Here is a 19,311-nt window from a genome sequence, read left to right on the forward strand (position 1 = left end):
CCTTAATCTTTGGAATCAAAGACAATACCTAAAGTACATCATTTAAAATTGTTTAATAGATAATAGGAACTTCTACCTTCTGGTCGGCTCTTATAAATCCTGTAATACACAAAAATATAGCTTGATGTCAAGGTGTTAGCAAGTTTTGCTAATTAAGCAATAAGCTCTGAGATAGGATCAATACATATTATGTCTATTCTTATAAGTATCACAGACAAATAATAAAAACATCTAAAAATAAAAAAAGAAGTAATATTTTTCATTTTTTTTTTAATTTTTAAAACTATCTTTGTACATCACTCGTTATTTACAGTGTGATTTTAAAACAGATAAATAATTGGTTATCAAATTCTATATAGAAATTTTTTATGTCATTAGTACATTTTGTTTGTTTGTTTGGTAGATACCAATATTCACTTATTCCTTTTACTTCTGATCAATTGGAGGGCAGTTCAAAACAAGTATTTCAATGAAAATAAATATTTATAATGGGCTATAACATATATCTCAATTTCAGAAATAATACTGCAAATTTTACCATTAATACTGTAAGTACAGTAAATATGCATTTCTAAAACAAATTCTTACTGTAAAACGAGTTGTTGTAGAATCATCCCACATTTATTTTTTTAAAGTTTAATAATACTTTCATCAATAAGGAACTCTTGTAAATAAATATTGAAAGGCTGTTTTTTTGTTTTTAAGCAGGTATTCACTTGGCCAATAGTTTTAATATCTAAAGTAAAATTATTAGATAACAGACATTGGCGAAGATTTTTGTTTGTCATCAGTAGCATCAATGGTCTAATGTCAGTTCAAAGTACTTTTGGAGAACTTTTAAGCAAACAATTTTGTTTTTATTATAATTATTACACAAAATAAAATAATGTTGCTAAGGGACCAAAGCTAATAAAAAAAAAGATATCCAAAGCATAAATTTAAAACACCAGGTGGATCCCCTAAAGAGGCTTGTAAAACCTTTTAACTCATTGAGTTATGTAAGTTATGACTTCTAGAAATAGGCCTACTCCCAATGTCTTTATTTCATCATGTTATAAATGTAAATTTTTAAAGAGATTATTATTTCATCTTGAAACCTTCAAAAAAGCATATATATTATGTTAAACAATTTTATAATCATAAGGATTTATTTCAATTATTGCATCTTCAGATCCAAAAAAACAGAATAAAGGTAAGCTTTGTGAGCCATCCAAACATTGACATAATTTTCAGAATAAAACTTCCTCTTGAGTTAAGCTTCTCATAATTTATATGGTTCACAATTGCCTGAAGAGTTAACAATGGCACTTTTTTAATAAATATAATGACAGAGTGAAAATTATAACATTCAATGAATGGTTATGTGGAGCTAGACGAATTTTGTATCATTTGAAAATTATATTGATCTTGCAAAATATCACAAGCTTTATGTGAAATTATTCATAACATTCAATATGCTTTTTAAAGAAGTTATTGACCACTATATGTGATTGTGATTATAAATAACTTCTAAGAAAGCAAACCATATTAAATTAAATAAGTTTTTGAGGAGAGATTTCAAGTCTGATTTTCAAAAGCTCTTTTTTTGTTATCTGAATAATCTGCAGGAGTGTCTGTTAAGTCATTCTTCACTGTCAGAACAGGTCTCTTCACGCTACTTTTATACTTCATTTCTTCAGTGTTTAGACCTTGCTGGGCATGAATGAGAAATGAACTTGATGACAGTAAAGGAAGTCTCACAGAGTGAGCTTCATTATCAGAGCTGTCTTGTGACAGCGAAGACACTGATGTGCTGCCTCTGGAAACGTCTGCTGTAAAATCTATGCACGATCTGGAGATTTTAGGAAACCTTTTAAAATCTTCTGATGATTTCCCACAAGCAGAGTCACTGATGGACTGTAGAACATTGTTGTCAGTATCATTGACAGAATAGGCCCCCAAGGAGCCAGGGATATGATCCCAAGGACCTGACCAGGAATTGTACTTGTAAGACTCGGAGCTGAATGATCTGCGTAGGTCATTATCGTTGTTTGCTGACATGTTCTTGTTGAGACTACACAGTGTTTGATCTTTTATGTTGACAACAGCATGGGCTTTTTTGCTAGTGTTGCTGTTGCTCTGTTTGTCATTCCCATCTTCTGGCATGAGAGGCTGAGCATCTTTTATAGCTTTCCATGTATCAGCGCTAATAGTGTCAAAGTAGTTGTCCTCTGTATGAGATAAAATAGACATAAGGAAAATATTAGTCAAGGTTTTAATTACTTACATATGATCATTTGATGTTTTGTATCATATGATGTAAAAAAAAAATTGATAACCGGTATTTGTAATTTTCCAAATACTGTATAATGCTTTTATTTTAATTCAATTAGTAATTAAATTTGCTAAGTTTACATTAATAAGTAGTACTCATCATGTACTCAGCTTACACCATCATGTGCTTATCACAGTCTCGGTTGACATTGCCTTTTATATGTTCACCTCGGGTTAAGAGGGTGAAAAGACATGTGAAACTCCTGATATAGAAACAGGAAGTAAGGATGACTAAATTTACTTTTAGTCAGTCAAGTAGTATCTTTTGGTCCAGAGCAGTAAGTAGTATCTTTTGGTCCAGGGCAGTAAGTAGTATCTTTTGGTCCAGGGCAGTAAGTAGTATCTTTTGGTCCAGGGCAGTAAGTAGTATCTTTTGGTCCAGTCTGGATGGTAGTGACTTAGAGAGTCAAGTAACTTTAAGTTAAGTAATATTTTTTGGGCAGTCAAAGCCAGTAGTCACTTGAGACAGTATATATATTTCTAGTAGTTAATTTTCTGTATTATTGAAGTATTTGCTACCCGCGGTGATTCCGCTGTTACTTGTAGTCTATTCTGAGAATTTAACATGTTGAATATACGTGATACCGCTGTTATGCTGATGTGATGTTTCATATTAGATTATGTAACTGCCAAGGAGTGCAGTATTATTATTGTCATCAAATAAACTTTATATTTTGTCTGCTAAAGTGGCGTTAAGTCAATCAGCAATATCTATGTTTGTCAAGTGTGACTCCAGGAAGCACGAACCCAGCATTCTACGACATTTGCAACACACTAATAGTAACCATTCTCATGTGTAATATTATAATACTATGTCTACACACACTTAACGTTGACAGTACTCAGCTTACACCATCATATACTCAGCTTACAAGATAAAAATAGGATGCACTGATGAAGTAAAAACAACAAAAAAGTCTGGCTTCATATCCTCAATCTTCATAGGTAGAATGATAAATTCAGTAAGATAATTAGTGAAACTGCACAATCGGTTGAATAAAATATTAATTGAAATTTGATTCAGCTTGAATCCCACATGTCTGAATATATACAGACATGTCATAACACTCTTTGTTTTTTTTTTTAAGGATATAAGTAAATCCTTAAAAATAAAGAAAACATAAAACACTTTTTTACTTTTAAAAATTATAGTTTTGGTTGGGAAATTATTGACGGAAGTTTTTTTTACTCTTTTTTTTTTGTTTGTTTGTTTTCTAATTAAATGATTTTGAGTCTAAAGTAATAAAGGCAGGGAAAAATAATATTTTTTTTAAAGTATGCTTCTGTTGCTTGCCTACATAATAATATTTCTTCATTAATGTGTTTACCATCCTGGGAATCATCATCCTGTTCCTTGATTGCCAACAATTTACTGCTCATAGGAAAATGAGCCTCAGAAAGAAGCTGTTGTAGTTGTTCCTCCGTCAGTTTAGGTGGATTCTCAAAAAAGTGCTGACGAGATGATTGCTGGGATCTTGAAAACAAAACATTTTCATAATTTTGAAAAGTTGGTTTTATTCACAGGTCTTAAGATAAAATAAAAATGTATCCTGTAATTTTATTTTCTGGTTTTAGCATATAAAAAAAAATTTAAGATGCAAACTTCATTATCACAAATTCAATTTTTCCTACCTGGCTGAAACATCAGGTGATTCAAGATATGATGATCTTGATAGATTCCGAACACATTCATCTAACAGTCTGTCTAACTGCTCATCTGTCAAATGTTTTTCCATGTCCTCCTTGGTAAATAAAAAGAAATGACAGAAAGAATTATAGTCATAGTCAACCCCAACCAGTTAGAGCACTGCTCTTAATTAATATAGATAATTGTGATAATATGTCTTAATTAATGTGTATATGCTTATAATAGTGAACAAACTTTCATTTAAATGAATGGCTTTTCATATGCTACTGATTTTTCTTATTCTCTTTATACATTCAATTGTATTGAAATGGAATTAGATCAGTTACAAAGAACTGAGGATAAATGCTTCAAATTAGAAAATTTAATAAATTATTTAATTTTGTATTTATAAACCATTAAAAATAACTTTCGTGTAATTATTAAGTTTGAGTAGTAGAGCTGAATGTGATTTTTACATTTTAAACATGGACACTCTGGAATCATTTTCAGTTATTGATAGAAATGTTATTGAAAAGATCATGATTTTACATATTGTTAGCCTACTTCCAAACTTATCTTTTAATACTAAAAAAAGGTCTAAACATAGGTGCAATTACAGCTCAGCTAGGTGTCACTTTTATTTAGATGAATAATTGAAAATGAAATCTTAGGTTAAGCCTGTTTTAAATACTGTTAGATTAATTTATAAGACTTGGATTCTGTACAAATTTAAAATCTGTTTTGCAGGCTGTAAAATATGCCATAATTTAGATAACATTATTTTATTGATCCAAACAAATGGAAATTCAGTCTGATTATAACATTTAAGCATGTGTTTTGACTTAGCAAATAAGAGAATCATTTTCTTATCAAACTTGAAACTGAATATAAAAAGTATGACTGTGTTAAAAAAATATTTCATTTTTCTACCTCCATTTCCTGAGTTACTTTAAACTTTTCTAAGTCTTTTTCAATAGTAAGAAGTCTAGCATTTAGCTCCCTTTCCTCTTTGGTTTCAAACAGTGCTTGTTCTCCAGGGTCCACTTTAAGAAATGATTTGACACCAACTTTGGTGAAAATTGGAGTCTAACAAGTGAAAAATGCAGGTGTCAAGCAACAGTGATTCCAATAAAACAAAAATAAAAGTGAGACTAAAATAATGACACAAACTTGGTCAAGACAAAATAAAATAAGTATTACATGCAATGTTTTAATGTCCAGAGCTTGTTATTAATTTGTTTACATATTAAAGAAAACCATGGAAATGTTTCAAATGTTCAGAATTGAAGATTATTACTTTCTAACCCAAACCTCCAACAGAGATACAGGAAATGGCAGTGAGGCGGGTTCAAATCTGGGACTATCAAGACAACAGTCCAGAGCTCATGCCACATGATCAGGCAGCCATTTTACACTTAACTCTTTCTCTCCGTAATTATTTACCACATTCTAGTGGAATCAATGCTGGTATCGTCAGTTAGGAGAGAAAGAGTTAAGTTATTTAATCTGCTTTCGTTGCACTAGTATTTGCTGATTTAAAACTATAAATCATGTTTTGATGAGATATATACACCATGTTTAATATTTTTTCCTATATATGTTAAAAAAAATTGAAAGGTTAGCAAATAAATAAGCTCATTTTTTTCTTAATGTGAATTAATCTCAAGTTAGCTAGTAACACAAATATTTGCATAGGTGTCCAAATCTAATCTAGATAATTTGAAGAAAAAGGTCAGAATATTATTTATTTCTGTGTGTCAAACAATACAAATAAATCAGATTCATGTGAATGATGCATGCTTATTCAAAGACAAATATGGTATAGGAACTTAAAACTTTTTGGTGCAAATTATTATTTTTCATCAACGTTCCAAATGTCTGACATTCAAAATAGCTTAAAAAAAAAAGGATTTTATTTACATTATATAAACACACATCAATATATACCAGTATGCATTTAAAAGTGAAAATAATTTGTATAAAAATAAGTTCAATCTGTGAATATGAAACAAAGCTAAGCAATAAAGACAACCTACTTGTGGAATCAAGTGACTAGACATTTTGTCATTGGTTGACATTAAAAAGTTGAATTCCTCTTCTGGCATTATGCTTTTCAATCTCTCATCAATATCAACCAAATTCTTTTTGTCCATGCTGTCAGGACAGAAGCCTTCACCTGGTTGTAGAGAAATCTGTAATCGAGTCTCTTGACTCTTGAACAATAGAAAACATGTTTTTTTAAGTTTTCAATTTAATCAAACTAAAGCTAAATGCAAACTGTTCAATATTATTGATTGAATGATTTTAAAATATTTCTTTTCATTATAAAACATTGTTATTAGTGTAAAAACAAAAATTTACTTAATAATCCTTTCATATTATTTCTGTGTACTATATAATTAAAGTATCAAGCTATATAAGAGAGAAGGGTCAATACTAGAGACTAATGAAATAGAGTAGGCAATACAGGAAAGCTGTTTGCAGAGACCAGTCAGCACAAATATTGAAGAGGGCCTAGTTGTGAAGAAGACTAAAAGTCAAAACATAAGTGGGTGGTGCAGCACAAAGAACAAGTAGTGTGTGGAGTGTTGGGAATCAATTTCAAAGCAGTTACATTATGTCTAACAAGGACAGCACCTAAAATGTTCTATGGTGGTACAGTTATCAAGGCAGATTCTGAACACAGGTGCGGGGTTAGAGATCTAAGGACAGTTGTTTATGATAATGGCAATGTCTTTGATTCCCAAAATTAAGAGTGTTTATGACTCCGTATTATTAGAATATTAAAACTGAATCATCAATTTATAAAAATCATTTTATCATTTTCATAGTTCTCTTTTCCTTGAATAATTAGTTCAAGTTTGCTATAATGTAAATTATACAAATTGTTTATACTAAATCTTTTTTTTTCCTCAACATTTTATTGACAATTTAGTTACAAATATAAATACTTTACTTCATCGATGTTTTCTACATCTGGTAAGTCATCTATTCCATCTAGAAGTTCTTTTAGTCTTCTCTTTTCATCATCTGTCATAGCAATGGGTTCATCAGCTTGTGAGGCTAACTAAAGAGATATGCAGGTCAAACTGTAACTATTAAACTAGAAAAATAAGCTCATAAGTGTTACAAATCTGGCCATAAGGAGTTCATTAAGTCTAATGTTATCAAGGATTGTTCTTAAAATATAATGCTTGCAAACAGAAGACATTATAGTGAACATAGGTACCAATGCATGATAGTGCAACATAAAAGATGAATAAATGAAATTTAGTTTGCACGATGGTGCAAAAAAATAAGATGAACAAATAAATTTTAGCTATTTCTGTATGAGCTTTCAATTTCCTAATTTTATGAAGTAAAGATTTATAGAGTATTCCCTTAACCTTTGTTCTAACACCGCCAATGAAAGTCAAATTTTCACAAAGTGAAGAGGCATTATTTTATTTCATATACGAACACTTTTTTTACATGATAAGTTTGGCAGGACTTCCCCTAACACTTTAAAACCCTAAATAACAATTTTCCATTTCCTTAATAACTTTTACATGCTGTTTCTTTTAAATTACTTTTTAAATAAAAGCATACTAGTGGGACAAAGGTTGGTAGTTATGTGAAAAGGATTCCTTGTTTGGTACAGTGACCTCACATTTTTCACCCAGTCATGAGCTAAATGACTGTTTAGGCAATCAGCATCTGGGAAAGTTTGGTGATGATGTATTAAGCTTTTTTTCTTTCAACACTACATATATACAAAGGGCAGCCACAGGAAAACCGGTGGTGTTAAAAATTAGTTTTATTTATAAAGATTACTTTAAGCAATATATTTTAAACATGTCTAATTATAATAAGTTTTGATTAGGTAGCCTGTGACATAATGGGGAAATAACTATTTTTGATTATTTGTAAAGACAGGAGTGATTCCCCTTAAGTAGTTTATATAAGGGCATGTAGACCGTGTTTAGTTGCCACTTGCTCCCCAGGTCCTGATTTACCATCTTGACCACTGGACCAGTGTTGTGAACTGTACATATTTTTTCTGTTAGTTTGTCGTGTGTCTTGGGGTACTTGGGAGAAGTGTGCCCTGCTTTGGAGATCTTTGGGCTAAGTATATCTTTAGTCATTATTGTATTTTATATAATGTATTAATTAGTAGATATAGCCTCAAATGATTTCCAGGCAGTATATTTTAACCCTGATGTTATGCATCCTGGGGTACTCCCAAACGTGATATATTTTTGTAGCCTTGTCTCTGAGGGATTCAACCATGTATTGAATCATCAGATAGGCTTTACCGAACAGATGTCTATAGGTGGGATTCTATGAAGCTTGTAGGCTCATACGTTTCCCTGAAGCTTATATTTCATCATGACCGTTTTTTTTTTTTTTGGCTTTCCTTAAACGTTGAAGAAATACCTAATCTATTAATAACAATATGAAAAGTAAATATGGCTAGCTATTTGGTGGCCTTAAATTTATATACACAGATTTTAAAATAATATTTTAAACATATATAGAATTATCTATGGTAAGCAAAAACAATGCACACTAACAACTGGAACTTTATAATATTTCACCTTTTTATTTCGTTTGATGAAGTTTTTTGATTTATTTGACTTTGATCCAACCTTTGACATACTTGTGCCTGATCTATCACTTTGTCTAGAGGTTGAAATTCTTGATTCTGTCGTACTCTTATCTAAGTGGTAAGTAGATACAAAATAATGTATATATATTCAAATGTATTTGTAAAATATATATTTTTACATTTGACTCTTGATTGTCCAACATTTAAAGGACCATGGGGGAAGTCAGATAGCTGAAAATGTTGAATTACCAAAGGTTAGCTGTACTTCAAAGAATGTAAATACATATGTCAAGAAATTCTATTTATGAAGTATATTCTCTTAGCCTTACAAGGGTATAATAATAAACAATAGATGAGAAAGAAAAAGCTTCCTCTGCATGGGGATATTTACTCAATTTAAGGTTTTTCTTTTGATGTCATCTACAATAGATTTCACAAAATGTTCTATTTTCTTTCTATTTTTCATATAGCTCGCTTGATGACATACTTCAAAGAAATGGCAGTGAGAGTTTCACCAGTCATACCTCTTAATCATGTCCCATTTTTCAGGTAGAGAAAATGTTTCATGCTGAAGTTTGACAATTATGCTAGTCAACATACAAAATGTAATAAATATATATATTTTATACACATTAATTCTCATAAATATACAGAAAGTACAGTTTTATCTGTGACTACAAGTAGAATACAATTTTAAAAATGTACCCAGATGATTACTGTCGCTGGTTTTGTTGTTCCCACTCTTTGATTGTTTAAGTAAATCTTCATCAATTTGAGTTTGAAACACAGGGGGGAAAACTTTTACTTCATCATCAAGCTTGATTCCTTATTTATATAAAAAGAAATAGACATTGTATAAAAAAACATTTTTTACCGTTATAAAATTTATCATTGTTAAGAATAAAGAAATTCCCACTGAAGGGTCTAAAAGGTAATTATTTCAAACCTTCATTATGACTTGGAGGCAATTCCAATGATAAAAATTTCTCAGTATTGAGTTTTATCTCCCTTACATGAGAACCTCCTTGTTCCAACTCTCCAATTTCTTTGCGAATCCTGAATAATAAATTCTCATAGATTTAATGTCTTCATCATACTTCAGTGTATGACGGAAAAAGTGGATATTAGAAATGCTTGTCCATTTTTTAATAACTTAAATCACCACATTAACACAAATTATAGTATAGCACTCCTGATGTTGAAGCATTTAATAAAGCTTTAATAACTTTAATGATGTTTAAAGGTAGAAGATTTTATTTCCACAACTTCAAATACATTTTATGATTGGGTATGTTATGGCTGGGTTTGGCTTTCTGATCAAATGTCAGACAACTTTTTAACAATTACCAAATCATAAGATATAATATAACAGAACTTATTTAATGTGACTCTAGAAGAGTAAGGCATAAGTTAGCCTTGAACTTAGTTACAGTTTAAACTAGAATGAGATCATCAACTTAAAGAAGTTGGCACGTTGTTTTTGAATGAATTGACTCTAAATACCAGTGTTGTTTGTACAATATTTTACATGTTTCCAATGTTCCTTCAGATAATCTACTTCCTAGTCCAAACCTCCCCCACAATGATAGACAATGGCAAGGGGCAGGGTATGAGCCAGAACCATCAAGGCAACCAAACAACAGTCCAGCGCTCATACCAGCATGACTAGGCAGCCATCCAGTATTATTGAGACATCACTAAGTTTCTCTAGAAATACTGGGTATTGGAGGACGGAAGAAAAAAAAATATATAAAGGGGAGGGCAAGTACAGATTAAGGGTTCAATTAATATGGTTTGTTAGTTTATCTAAAAGGGTATATCATATTTGAATGAAATATAACTTTCTGTTATGAATTTATTAAAGTGTAGTTGTAGATCATTTTCTGCAATTTACACCATTTTGTGAGTTTTGCTGTGTTGTTGAGAGGAGCGAGAATCACAAATGAAGATATACAAAATCAAGTACACCACAACACTACATAATGCAATGTTGAATATTTCATTATTATAGTCCGTAACAATAAAGAAGAAAAAGAATATCTAAACTATCTACTTCTCACCTTCTCTCTAAGAGTAATCTTTCTTTTTTGACCTCTTTCTCTTGTTTAACTTTTTTTTTCAAAATCTTATCCAATTTATTCATTTTGATAATAGCCTCCCTTAGCTTTGGGTCCATTTCATCATCAGTGTCTATATTGATATCAGACTTAATTTCACATTCCAGAGCTTGTATCCGAGCCTGGAAACCATTCAACTCTTCCTTCATTTCTTCACGTACCTAAAATAATTAAGATTTAAAAACTATTATGGATAAGTTAAAAATATTTGCAAGCATTATAAATAAACATATTTATATATTAAACAAAATGAGTGCTTAAATAAACTAATTTATATATTAGATGAAATGAGTGCTTAAAGTTAAAGTCTTAAAAGAAACACAATGGCTGAGAAAAAATATTTAATTGGGTATGAAATGACTGGTGATGAAGTGAAGAGAGATGAAATGACTGGGGATGAAGTGAAGAGAGATGAAATGACTGGGGATGAAGTGGCCAGAGATGAAATGACCAGAGATAAAATGACCGGGGATGAAGTGTTTGAAATTTCAATTTGTAGATTTTTTCTGTGTTTTATTCAGTTTCATTGTGTTTATGAAAGGACAAAGAATCTAAGTAATCTATATTTACAATTCATGGTGACACAAGACAACAGTCATAACAATTTATTTAAATTATACACAATTTAGATTATGTGTTTCCCATCATTTAAAAATCACCTTAGTCTCAATTTCTTCTTTAATGCCTTGCAAAATGTTCTTTTCTTCTTCACTGTCAATATCATCATCATCATCATCATCTTGTTCTACTTCATCATCTTCCTCAACATTTTGTTTTTCTCCTACAAATTAAAAAATTAAAAAAAAAAACACTTTTGTTGTAGTTTCAAATAAAAAATGAATAAAATAAAATTGACAATAAAAAAAAAAAAAATAGAAAACTAAATCGTTACAGTTTTAAAATAGAACTTTTTTGTTAATTCAGAAATGCAAATGGTTTTAATTTACTTTAATAAAATTTCTGGTTTTATCAAAAATAGAACAAGAATGTTATAATATAATAATTACTTAATTAAAGAAAATAGTTAATAAAAACATTAATCAGAGTGAAGATAATATACGAGCTGATAATAATAAATGTAAATATAAAATATTGTAAACCTGAAAACACTTGAAATATATAGATCTAATCTTTCAATAACAACTCTATTATTGATTTTTACATCTTTGTATTTTTATACTTCTACAGTGCTTCAAGACCTATGCTATCTAGACTAGTTTTCTCACCACTGTCATAATGGGCTCTGGCTGTAACTCTTCAAGAGACCACCAAAAGAACTCATAATTATAAGAACACACACAAACTCCCTTCTCTATCCATGACATCACACAGTGTCAACTGCCCTCTCTAATCTCTAAAACACTTCTGGTCACTCTCTCAGTCATTCCAACTAGCCCTTACTAGTCAAATTAGATTATACATGCACACACTTTTATTCGTGGTATACACCAAATACTGAAATTAATTTTCATTGACTAAATCATAGCCTATTTTATCTTATAAATTACAGATGTTACTTCAAAAGAGAAGATAATTACATCCTATAAGTATCATGTGTCAATCTAGTCATGCATGTTAATTAGTGACTTAAACTCTGCTTTGCCATTGGTTTTTCTAGCTGATTCAGGCAACCCTTTCCATGCTATATATATTATGTTTAAGTATTTACCTAACCTAAATGGTATTTAAATCTAGCAAACATACATTTTAAAAACATCTAAAAAAAAAAAAAGAGTGCAAACAATGTCAGCAATAAAAAAATCTAAAAAACCAAGAGAGAAAGTGTGAAAATATTTTTAAACTTTAGTATTCAGATAGTTGTAAGTGTATAATAACAATTAAGACATCATCAGACTGGTCTAAAGATGTATAAGCTAAACTTTCAAATGTTTTCTCTAAAAATTTTACATATTGTCACTGCACATTGGGTCCAGAGAGCAGGTTAATAAAGTAGGTCAAAAAGGAAAAGAATTTAAATTCTAGATAGCAAACCTTCTTGTAAGAATATCCTAAGAAAGGATCAAGAGTTAATGTGGTTTTTGGAAAAGTATTTTGAAATACTATAAAAGAAAGAGTGAGACAGATATCAGAGTTGTAGTTGGTCAGTTCATAGAATCAGTGGAGCTCCATTATTATAAAATATAACACTTATATTCATATAGTTTATAGTGCCTATATGACTATGTTTTCAAAATTATTTTATAATCATTTTATTTTCTTTTTTTATTTGATTTGACTTGAAAAAGAATAAACTTTAATGAAGTTAATGTAATTAAATAATTCATGTGGGTGTTCTATTGAGAGATAATTCACAAATATTCAAATACTTTAACTCTCAAAGAAAAAAAATAATTGTAATTTTAAAAAATCCACTTTGATTACCATTAAAAATAACCGGTGCTTGTATCAGACTGTCTTCAGTTCCTTGCTTTTTTGAATCTGTAGAATCATTGTTATCTGAGTCATCTTTAAAAAATATGGAACTTATAAAATTGCGTGTTTCCTCATCCAAATCTTTGATTTCCAAATCTCCCAGCATATCAGGGAACAAATCATCATCAAGCTCTTCATAGTTTACTTCTTCAAGATCATCATATTCTTCACTTGACTCGCTTTCTGACATTGCCAGGTTTTCCTGACTTGATTGCTACAAAGGAAAATAAAAGTTACAGTGCTATATATTATTTATATAATGTTTCTTTGCAGACACGGGAAATACTGCATTCCTCACTAATCTTTGGACTCGAAGACAAGCCTTATTATAATGTTTCTGTGAAACATTACTACATAACAATAAAAATATAATTTATAATAATAAGCAATACATTACTGCAGAAGTTGGCAAAGTTTTTTGGCTTTTATATGTGAAACTTTTTGCAAAGTGTTCTGCTTTCTAGTTTTTAGATCTGATTTAGTTTGTTGTCTTTTTATTGTCTTCTAAAGTAAAATATCTTCATACTTATATCTACTATATTTTCATAATTTACCACCTGGTAAAACCTCAATTGCTACAGAAATGGAAAACTTTAAACATAAAGATAATTTTACATGCAACGAGGGCGGCATAACCCAATGATGGTGTTGGACCAAGCCCAACATCAACAAGATGCCCAATGCCAAGCCCTTCAATGCAAAGAAACCAATCCTAAGTGGTACATGGAATGTAAAAACCCTGAGCCAATGTGGGAAACTGGCCCAACATTGCCAGTGATGGATCATTGTGGAGACAGCTTGCCATCCAATGCTCTGAATGGCGCAGGAGGGTCCAAGTCTAAGTAATTTTACCATATATCCTATCAAATGAAATTTGGGGGCTGCTTACATTCAGACCAAGGCCTAAATTTACAGCCTGAAACTCATAAATTGATTGGCACATCACAATCTCTTAATTAACACAGTGTTATATTAATTTTAACATTTAAAAAAATTTCATCGATGCCTTCCTTTTTGGCCAGCAATATTCTTTGCTGCTTGCATTTTGTAAAGCAATAATAGCACACTATTACCAAACCATATCTTTTGCCTATGAGGCTGATAACATAGAAGTGTAAAAAAAGTATTAATAATCAAAGAGAGAGAGCAATCCATGCTGACTGGCAAAACAAAGAAATGGAGCTAGGGAGGAAAATGTGGTAACCTTGGTAAGGAAGGCATATTTGTGTGGGGTGGGAAAAGAATATGTGACAGAAGGATTGGCAGGTGCTAATTTGTCCCATTTCTGCTCCGTCATCCCTCATTTTGCTGAATGTGTTACATGTGCTGAAATAGCTATAAGGACAATGGTATGCATCTTAATTTTTTTAATCTTTAATTCCAAAAAATAAGGTGTGGTTTAGATTTCATTGAATATGGTAAATAACTGTTACTATTTATTGTCAATGTGCTGTATCTAGATATTTCTTTAATAAACTATAACTAGGCCATTTCCATTTCATTCTAAGTAACAATGGCATGATTTAACTTATTGTACAATTGTATCATTTTGTACCTGATGAGTTCATTTTAGCAATAGACACACTAAAACAACATGAGCTTCAATAAACACAATGATTTGATTCGTCTCTATTTATGTTCTTTACTCCAGCTACTTGTTCTCTAAACTGACCTCCTTTTACACACAGTCCTGACACACTGCTGTTCACTCAACCATGTACACTCAAGGTCCACTGGTCATTTCATACACAGGCATACACACTGCACTACCAGCCACTTCAAACACATACACTTACTATCACAGGTGCCTTTTTTTTTTAAATATAATATTAATAAATGAAACTCTTATTTCAATGACAGTGTGGTGAATAAAAAAAAAATATTCAAAATAAATTTAATGCATCCTATTTTTGGCATTGTATAATACCGTATACTGGTATCAAATTTGTTTTCATATCAAACCAATTTTGAAAAGTAATAAAAGGTAATTTAATGACTTCAAACCTACTTAAACTGCAAAACTCAATGAAAGGTTTGTGCTTGAATTATACAAGTGAAATACCTTTAAATATTTGTATATGGGTTTTATTTGTAAAAAAAATTCTGACTAACTGAATCTACCTGTAGTTCCATTGTGTAGTTATCTTTGCACTTTTCCCTGTTGTGGCTATTGATTAGGCTTTTTCAACCTGTACAACTATAACAAAAAAATCATTTAATGTCATTGTGTCATATGTACTTTGTAAACAGTCAGATATAAAGTAAAAATAGTTCCCTTTTCAGACCTTGCGATCTATAGGGCAGATGATGATAAGGTCATCTGTTTCTTAGCTATTGGTTAATGAGCAGGGGTGTCATGTGGCCAGCACAAAGACCGGCCAACTTTACTTTCCCCAACTTAAGTCAGGTACCTATTAGAGCTGGTCAGACTTACCAAACAGTTTCTGGTTCATATCCTGGTAAAGATTGGAGACCAACCAACTCAAATGGGTTCCTGACATTAGTTGGGGAAAAGTAAGGTGGTTGTACTAGCTATATGATACCCTCACTCTATTTCCGTGGGCTATAGAAACTGATATAATCTGTGGCATTTCAGGAGGCTATTTTAATTTAGTTTTACTTGACTTTTCCTTTGTTTTTTACAGCATCAGAAAAGAAGCACCCATTGATGCAGCGGTTCTCAACCTTTTAAGCTTGGCGACCCCTTTTTACTATCCCCCACTCAGCCGCGACCCCCCCCCCTAACACACACAGCAATAGAAGAATACACTAAATACAATTCATATTTTCAATGGTCTTAGGTGACCCCTGACAAATCGTCAATCGACCCCTCAAGGGGATGCGATCCACAGGTTGAGAACCCTTGCATTAATGTCATGATATTTGGAAAAAGTAAGTTCTTCCAAATACATACCAGTATACACATAAATCAACCATATTACTATTTGGCCATGTATTAAAAATGGAATAGCAATAGCAGAACTAGAGAGGAGGATCCTAGCAATGGAATTGAGATGCTATAAAGGGATACAAGGTATCCCAAACAAAGACTGCATCACAAATGAGGATTCAAAAAAAGATCACAATAGCTATTGGGCCTCACAATGACCTGCTGATTACTGTCAAAAAAAGTAAACTAAATCCTTAAGGTCACATTACAAGGTTATAAGGGCTACCTTCAGGGAACAGTACTAGGAAAAAGAAGAAGAGTCAGACAGAGAATGGGTTGCCTGAGTTAGCCAGGAAATCCAATGACTTAGCAAAATTTAAGTCACGGATTAACAAACATGACTACATTGACCTAGAAACACATGTAGGATGTAATCACCTCTTTTTTTGAAGTAATATCTGTATTTTATAAGATAAGAATAAGATATTATTAAATAATCAACAAAGAGATTCTATTCAAGTTACAAAGACAAAAGAGATTGGAGAAAGACTGTTGACAAATCATGAGTGGTGCCCAAATGGTTCAACAGACTAATGGATAGGTGAAGATGATTTTCGTCTACACTCACTACCAATTTCATGAGTAAAGTGGTAATTAAATAGATATATAGGTATTATTATTAAATAAAGAGTAGATCAGTAATAAACTTTTGAGAAATCTGTCATTCATTCAGTTAATAAAATGAAATACTCTGAACAATAAAATTCAGGTCCTACCTGAGGTAACACACCTATAGCCCAAGACTCTTAGCATTTCCTACTATTTCAAGAGCATCTTGTGAATGTACAATACCAAGGGTTTCCTGGTTTATAAGCAAACATCAGAAGATCTATTGTCAATGTTTTCACCTGAACAGCTAACTTAAAATAATTATAATACCAACATTATTTGAAACTGAACCCAAACTAATATGGGTGCTTAATTTGTCATCTCTTTCAATTCAAACAATAAAAGTTTTTGCATTCATTTGGGTATTTGGTCTAAGTTACTCTAAATCTACTATTATTATCTACTATAATTTGCAGGTTTAAAAATACTAGTTAGCTAAGAAGAGTGTAACAAAATGAAGAGGTGGTACTATAAATCTAAGTTTTTTAAGGTTCATAGACTAGATTCTATATCTAGTTTTAAAAATTGTAAATTATAATATAATTAAAATATTTTTAAAGAGGCACAGTAATAAAATGCTTGGCTTCTGAACTGGAGGGTCCCGAGTTTAAATCCTGGTGAGACTGGGATTTTTAATTTTGGAATCTTTAGGGCATCTCTGAGTTCACCCAGCTCTAATGGATACCGGACATTATTAAAGGCAGTTGGTTATTTGGTGGCCACATGACACCCTTGTTAACCATGAGTCACAGAAACAGATGACCTTTACATCACCTGCCCTAATTATATTGCATGGTCTGAGAGGTGAACTTTACTTTTTAATTTTTATTAAATGTCTTTTATCTTTAAAAATATTACAAAATTTAGTTGACTATTGGGTCTGTTAGTTGTTAGACTTATTAGTGTTTTATAACATGCTTTTTTTTTACATTTGAAGTCTTAAAATTATCTTATAGTCTTTAAGTCTTTATATATTACAGACAGACTTTACTTTATAAAAGAAGATAAATTATTATAGTCCTACACATTTCATGTGTCAATCTATAGTAATGCATGTTATACATAGTCCCACACATTTCATGTGTCAATCTATAGTAATGCATGTTAATCAATGACTTATATATAATGATCTTAATTGTCTTAATCAATGACTAATATAGTACTAGATACATCTAGTCATCTATATATATTTATATCTATATTATATATAAATATAGCTTATTTAATTTTATTTATAATTTTATATTACTTATTTCTACTTAGACTTAGTCTACTTCCAAAATTAACTAGCGATCTATAATAAAATATAGATCTATTATTATTTATAGTAATATACTAAATATAGTTGCTACTTGATCTACTACTACTAACTACTAGAGATAGTTAAGATAGTAGCTTAGTAGAGACAGTAGAGACTACTAGAGTCAGTAGACTGAGTAGATTTCGAGTGTCTTGTCTAGTAGTAGTAGACGTCACTAGTAGCCCATGGACCAACCACCAACTAGATCTAGATCTAATACAAACAAAAAAAAACTAGCAAGAGTCAGTCTTGGCAAGAGACTGGAGAGTCAGAGTCATCAGAGTGGCATGATGTTTTATTCATTGTTTAACATGAAAAACATGTTATGATGTTTTTACTGAGAACTGATGTAGATCTAAATCTTGAGAACCTACCAAAATTGGTAAAATTATTAGTAAACACAGGCATAAAGAATTTAAAAAAAAAATTAAAATGAATGTAACTCTTAAATCTACATCTAACTATATATATATAGTATAGCCTATTAACGATTATCCTAGCAACATGACGCTGTGGCCATTTTAGGTGTTGTTTTTTTTTTACTAGACTAGTTGACTTTTTAATTTTCGGGTTTTCTTATTACTCAAATTCGTTGTTTTGTTTTAACGGAACAATTTATTTTTACTTGTGTGAGGTAATAAAAGTGTAATTTGTTTTCGTTTCCTCTTCTACTTTTTCCTCTTCAATAGCACATCCCTATTTCCAGAGGCTCGAATCTCGGGACCATAGACGTATATATAAGCTCAGGACAGATGCGAGGCCAAATATAATAAATATAAATAAATAAATACCTATCCCATAGTCTGTTGGACCATTGGGGCACCACACAAGAATTGTCGACCGTCTTTCTCCATGCCTGTCTTTTGCCTTAGTAAGAACCTCTTTCAATTGTAGGTCTGTCCATTTTTATATTGTCTTCCTATCGCTTTCTCTGCCTCTTTTTCTTTTTCCAGGTACTGTTCCCAGAAAAAATAATAAGGTCTTTGTGAGCCCCGAAGACCTTGTAATATGGCCATAGATTTTTAGCTTGTGTTTTTTACGATAGCAGGTCATCATGGTGTCCAATCGCTGCATGCAGTAACACTGCCTCTAATCTCTTATGGCTATGGTTTGTGATATCATTTGAATATTATTGTCATGTGTAGTAGATTTATATATTCGCTTAACCAGGATTTTTTTCTCGGGGGAGGGGGAATATATGGTGCGGTGTAAATTTTTAAAAATTTTAATCTAATATTTGTTAGTTATTAAGAGCAATTAAATAATCACTCTATAATTGTATAAAAGAAAAAGGTGTTATCTTTTTTGCGTATATATATATATATATATATGTATATATATATATATATATATAGAGAGAGAGAGAGAGAGAGA

General features: G+C 31.1%; 1 protein-coding gene across 7 annotated transcripts; it reads right to left on the reverse strand.

Annotated features, from left to right (window-relative positions):
• Positions 1 to 274: 274 nt before the first annotated feature.
• Positions 275 to 18,901, reverse strand: LOC106055928 (fibrous sheath-interacting protein 1-like). 7 transcript variants are annotated; one of them, XM_056024178.1, is made up of 15 exons: positions 18,312 to 18,473; positions 16,759 to 16,830; positions 15,200 to 15,275; positions 13,028 to 13,292; positions 11,305 to 11,426; positions 10,589 to 10,806; positions 9,475 to 9,584; positions 9,234 to 9,353; positions 8,518 to 8,639; positions 6,897 to 7,007; positions 5,977 to 6,153; positions 4,871 to 5,026; positions 3,946 to 4,055; positions 3,642 to 3,787; positions 276 to 2,210 (listed from the first exon to the last, which is right to left on the reverse strand). In XM_056024178.1, exons 3-15 carry the CDS (start codon positions 15,209 to 15,211, stop codon positions 1,558 to 1,560), a joined length of 2,322 nt encoding a protein of 773 aa, XP_055880153.1. In that variant the 5' UTR covers positions 15,212 to 15,275; positions 16,759 to 16,830; positions 18,312 to 18,473; the 3' UTR covers positions 276 to 1,557. The 7 variants fall into 7 exon arrangements, with proteins under 7 accessions (XP_055880155.1, XP_055880153.1, XP_055880150.1 ...); XM_056024175.1 differs by having other exon boundaries at positions 16,745 to 16,830; XM_056024176.1 differs by having other exon boundaries at positions 16,759 to 16,888.
• Positions 18,902 to 19,311: the final 410 nt, after the last annotated feature.

The sequence above is a fragment of the Biomphalaria glabrata genome, chromosome 3 (assembly GCF_947242115.1).
Source record: "Biomphalaria glabrata chromosome 3, xgBioGlab47.1, whole genome shotgun sequence".
NCBI classification, from domain to species: domain Eukaryota; kingdom Metazoa; phylum Mollusca; class Gastropoda; family Planorbidae; genus Biomphalaria; species Biomphalaria glabrata.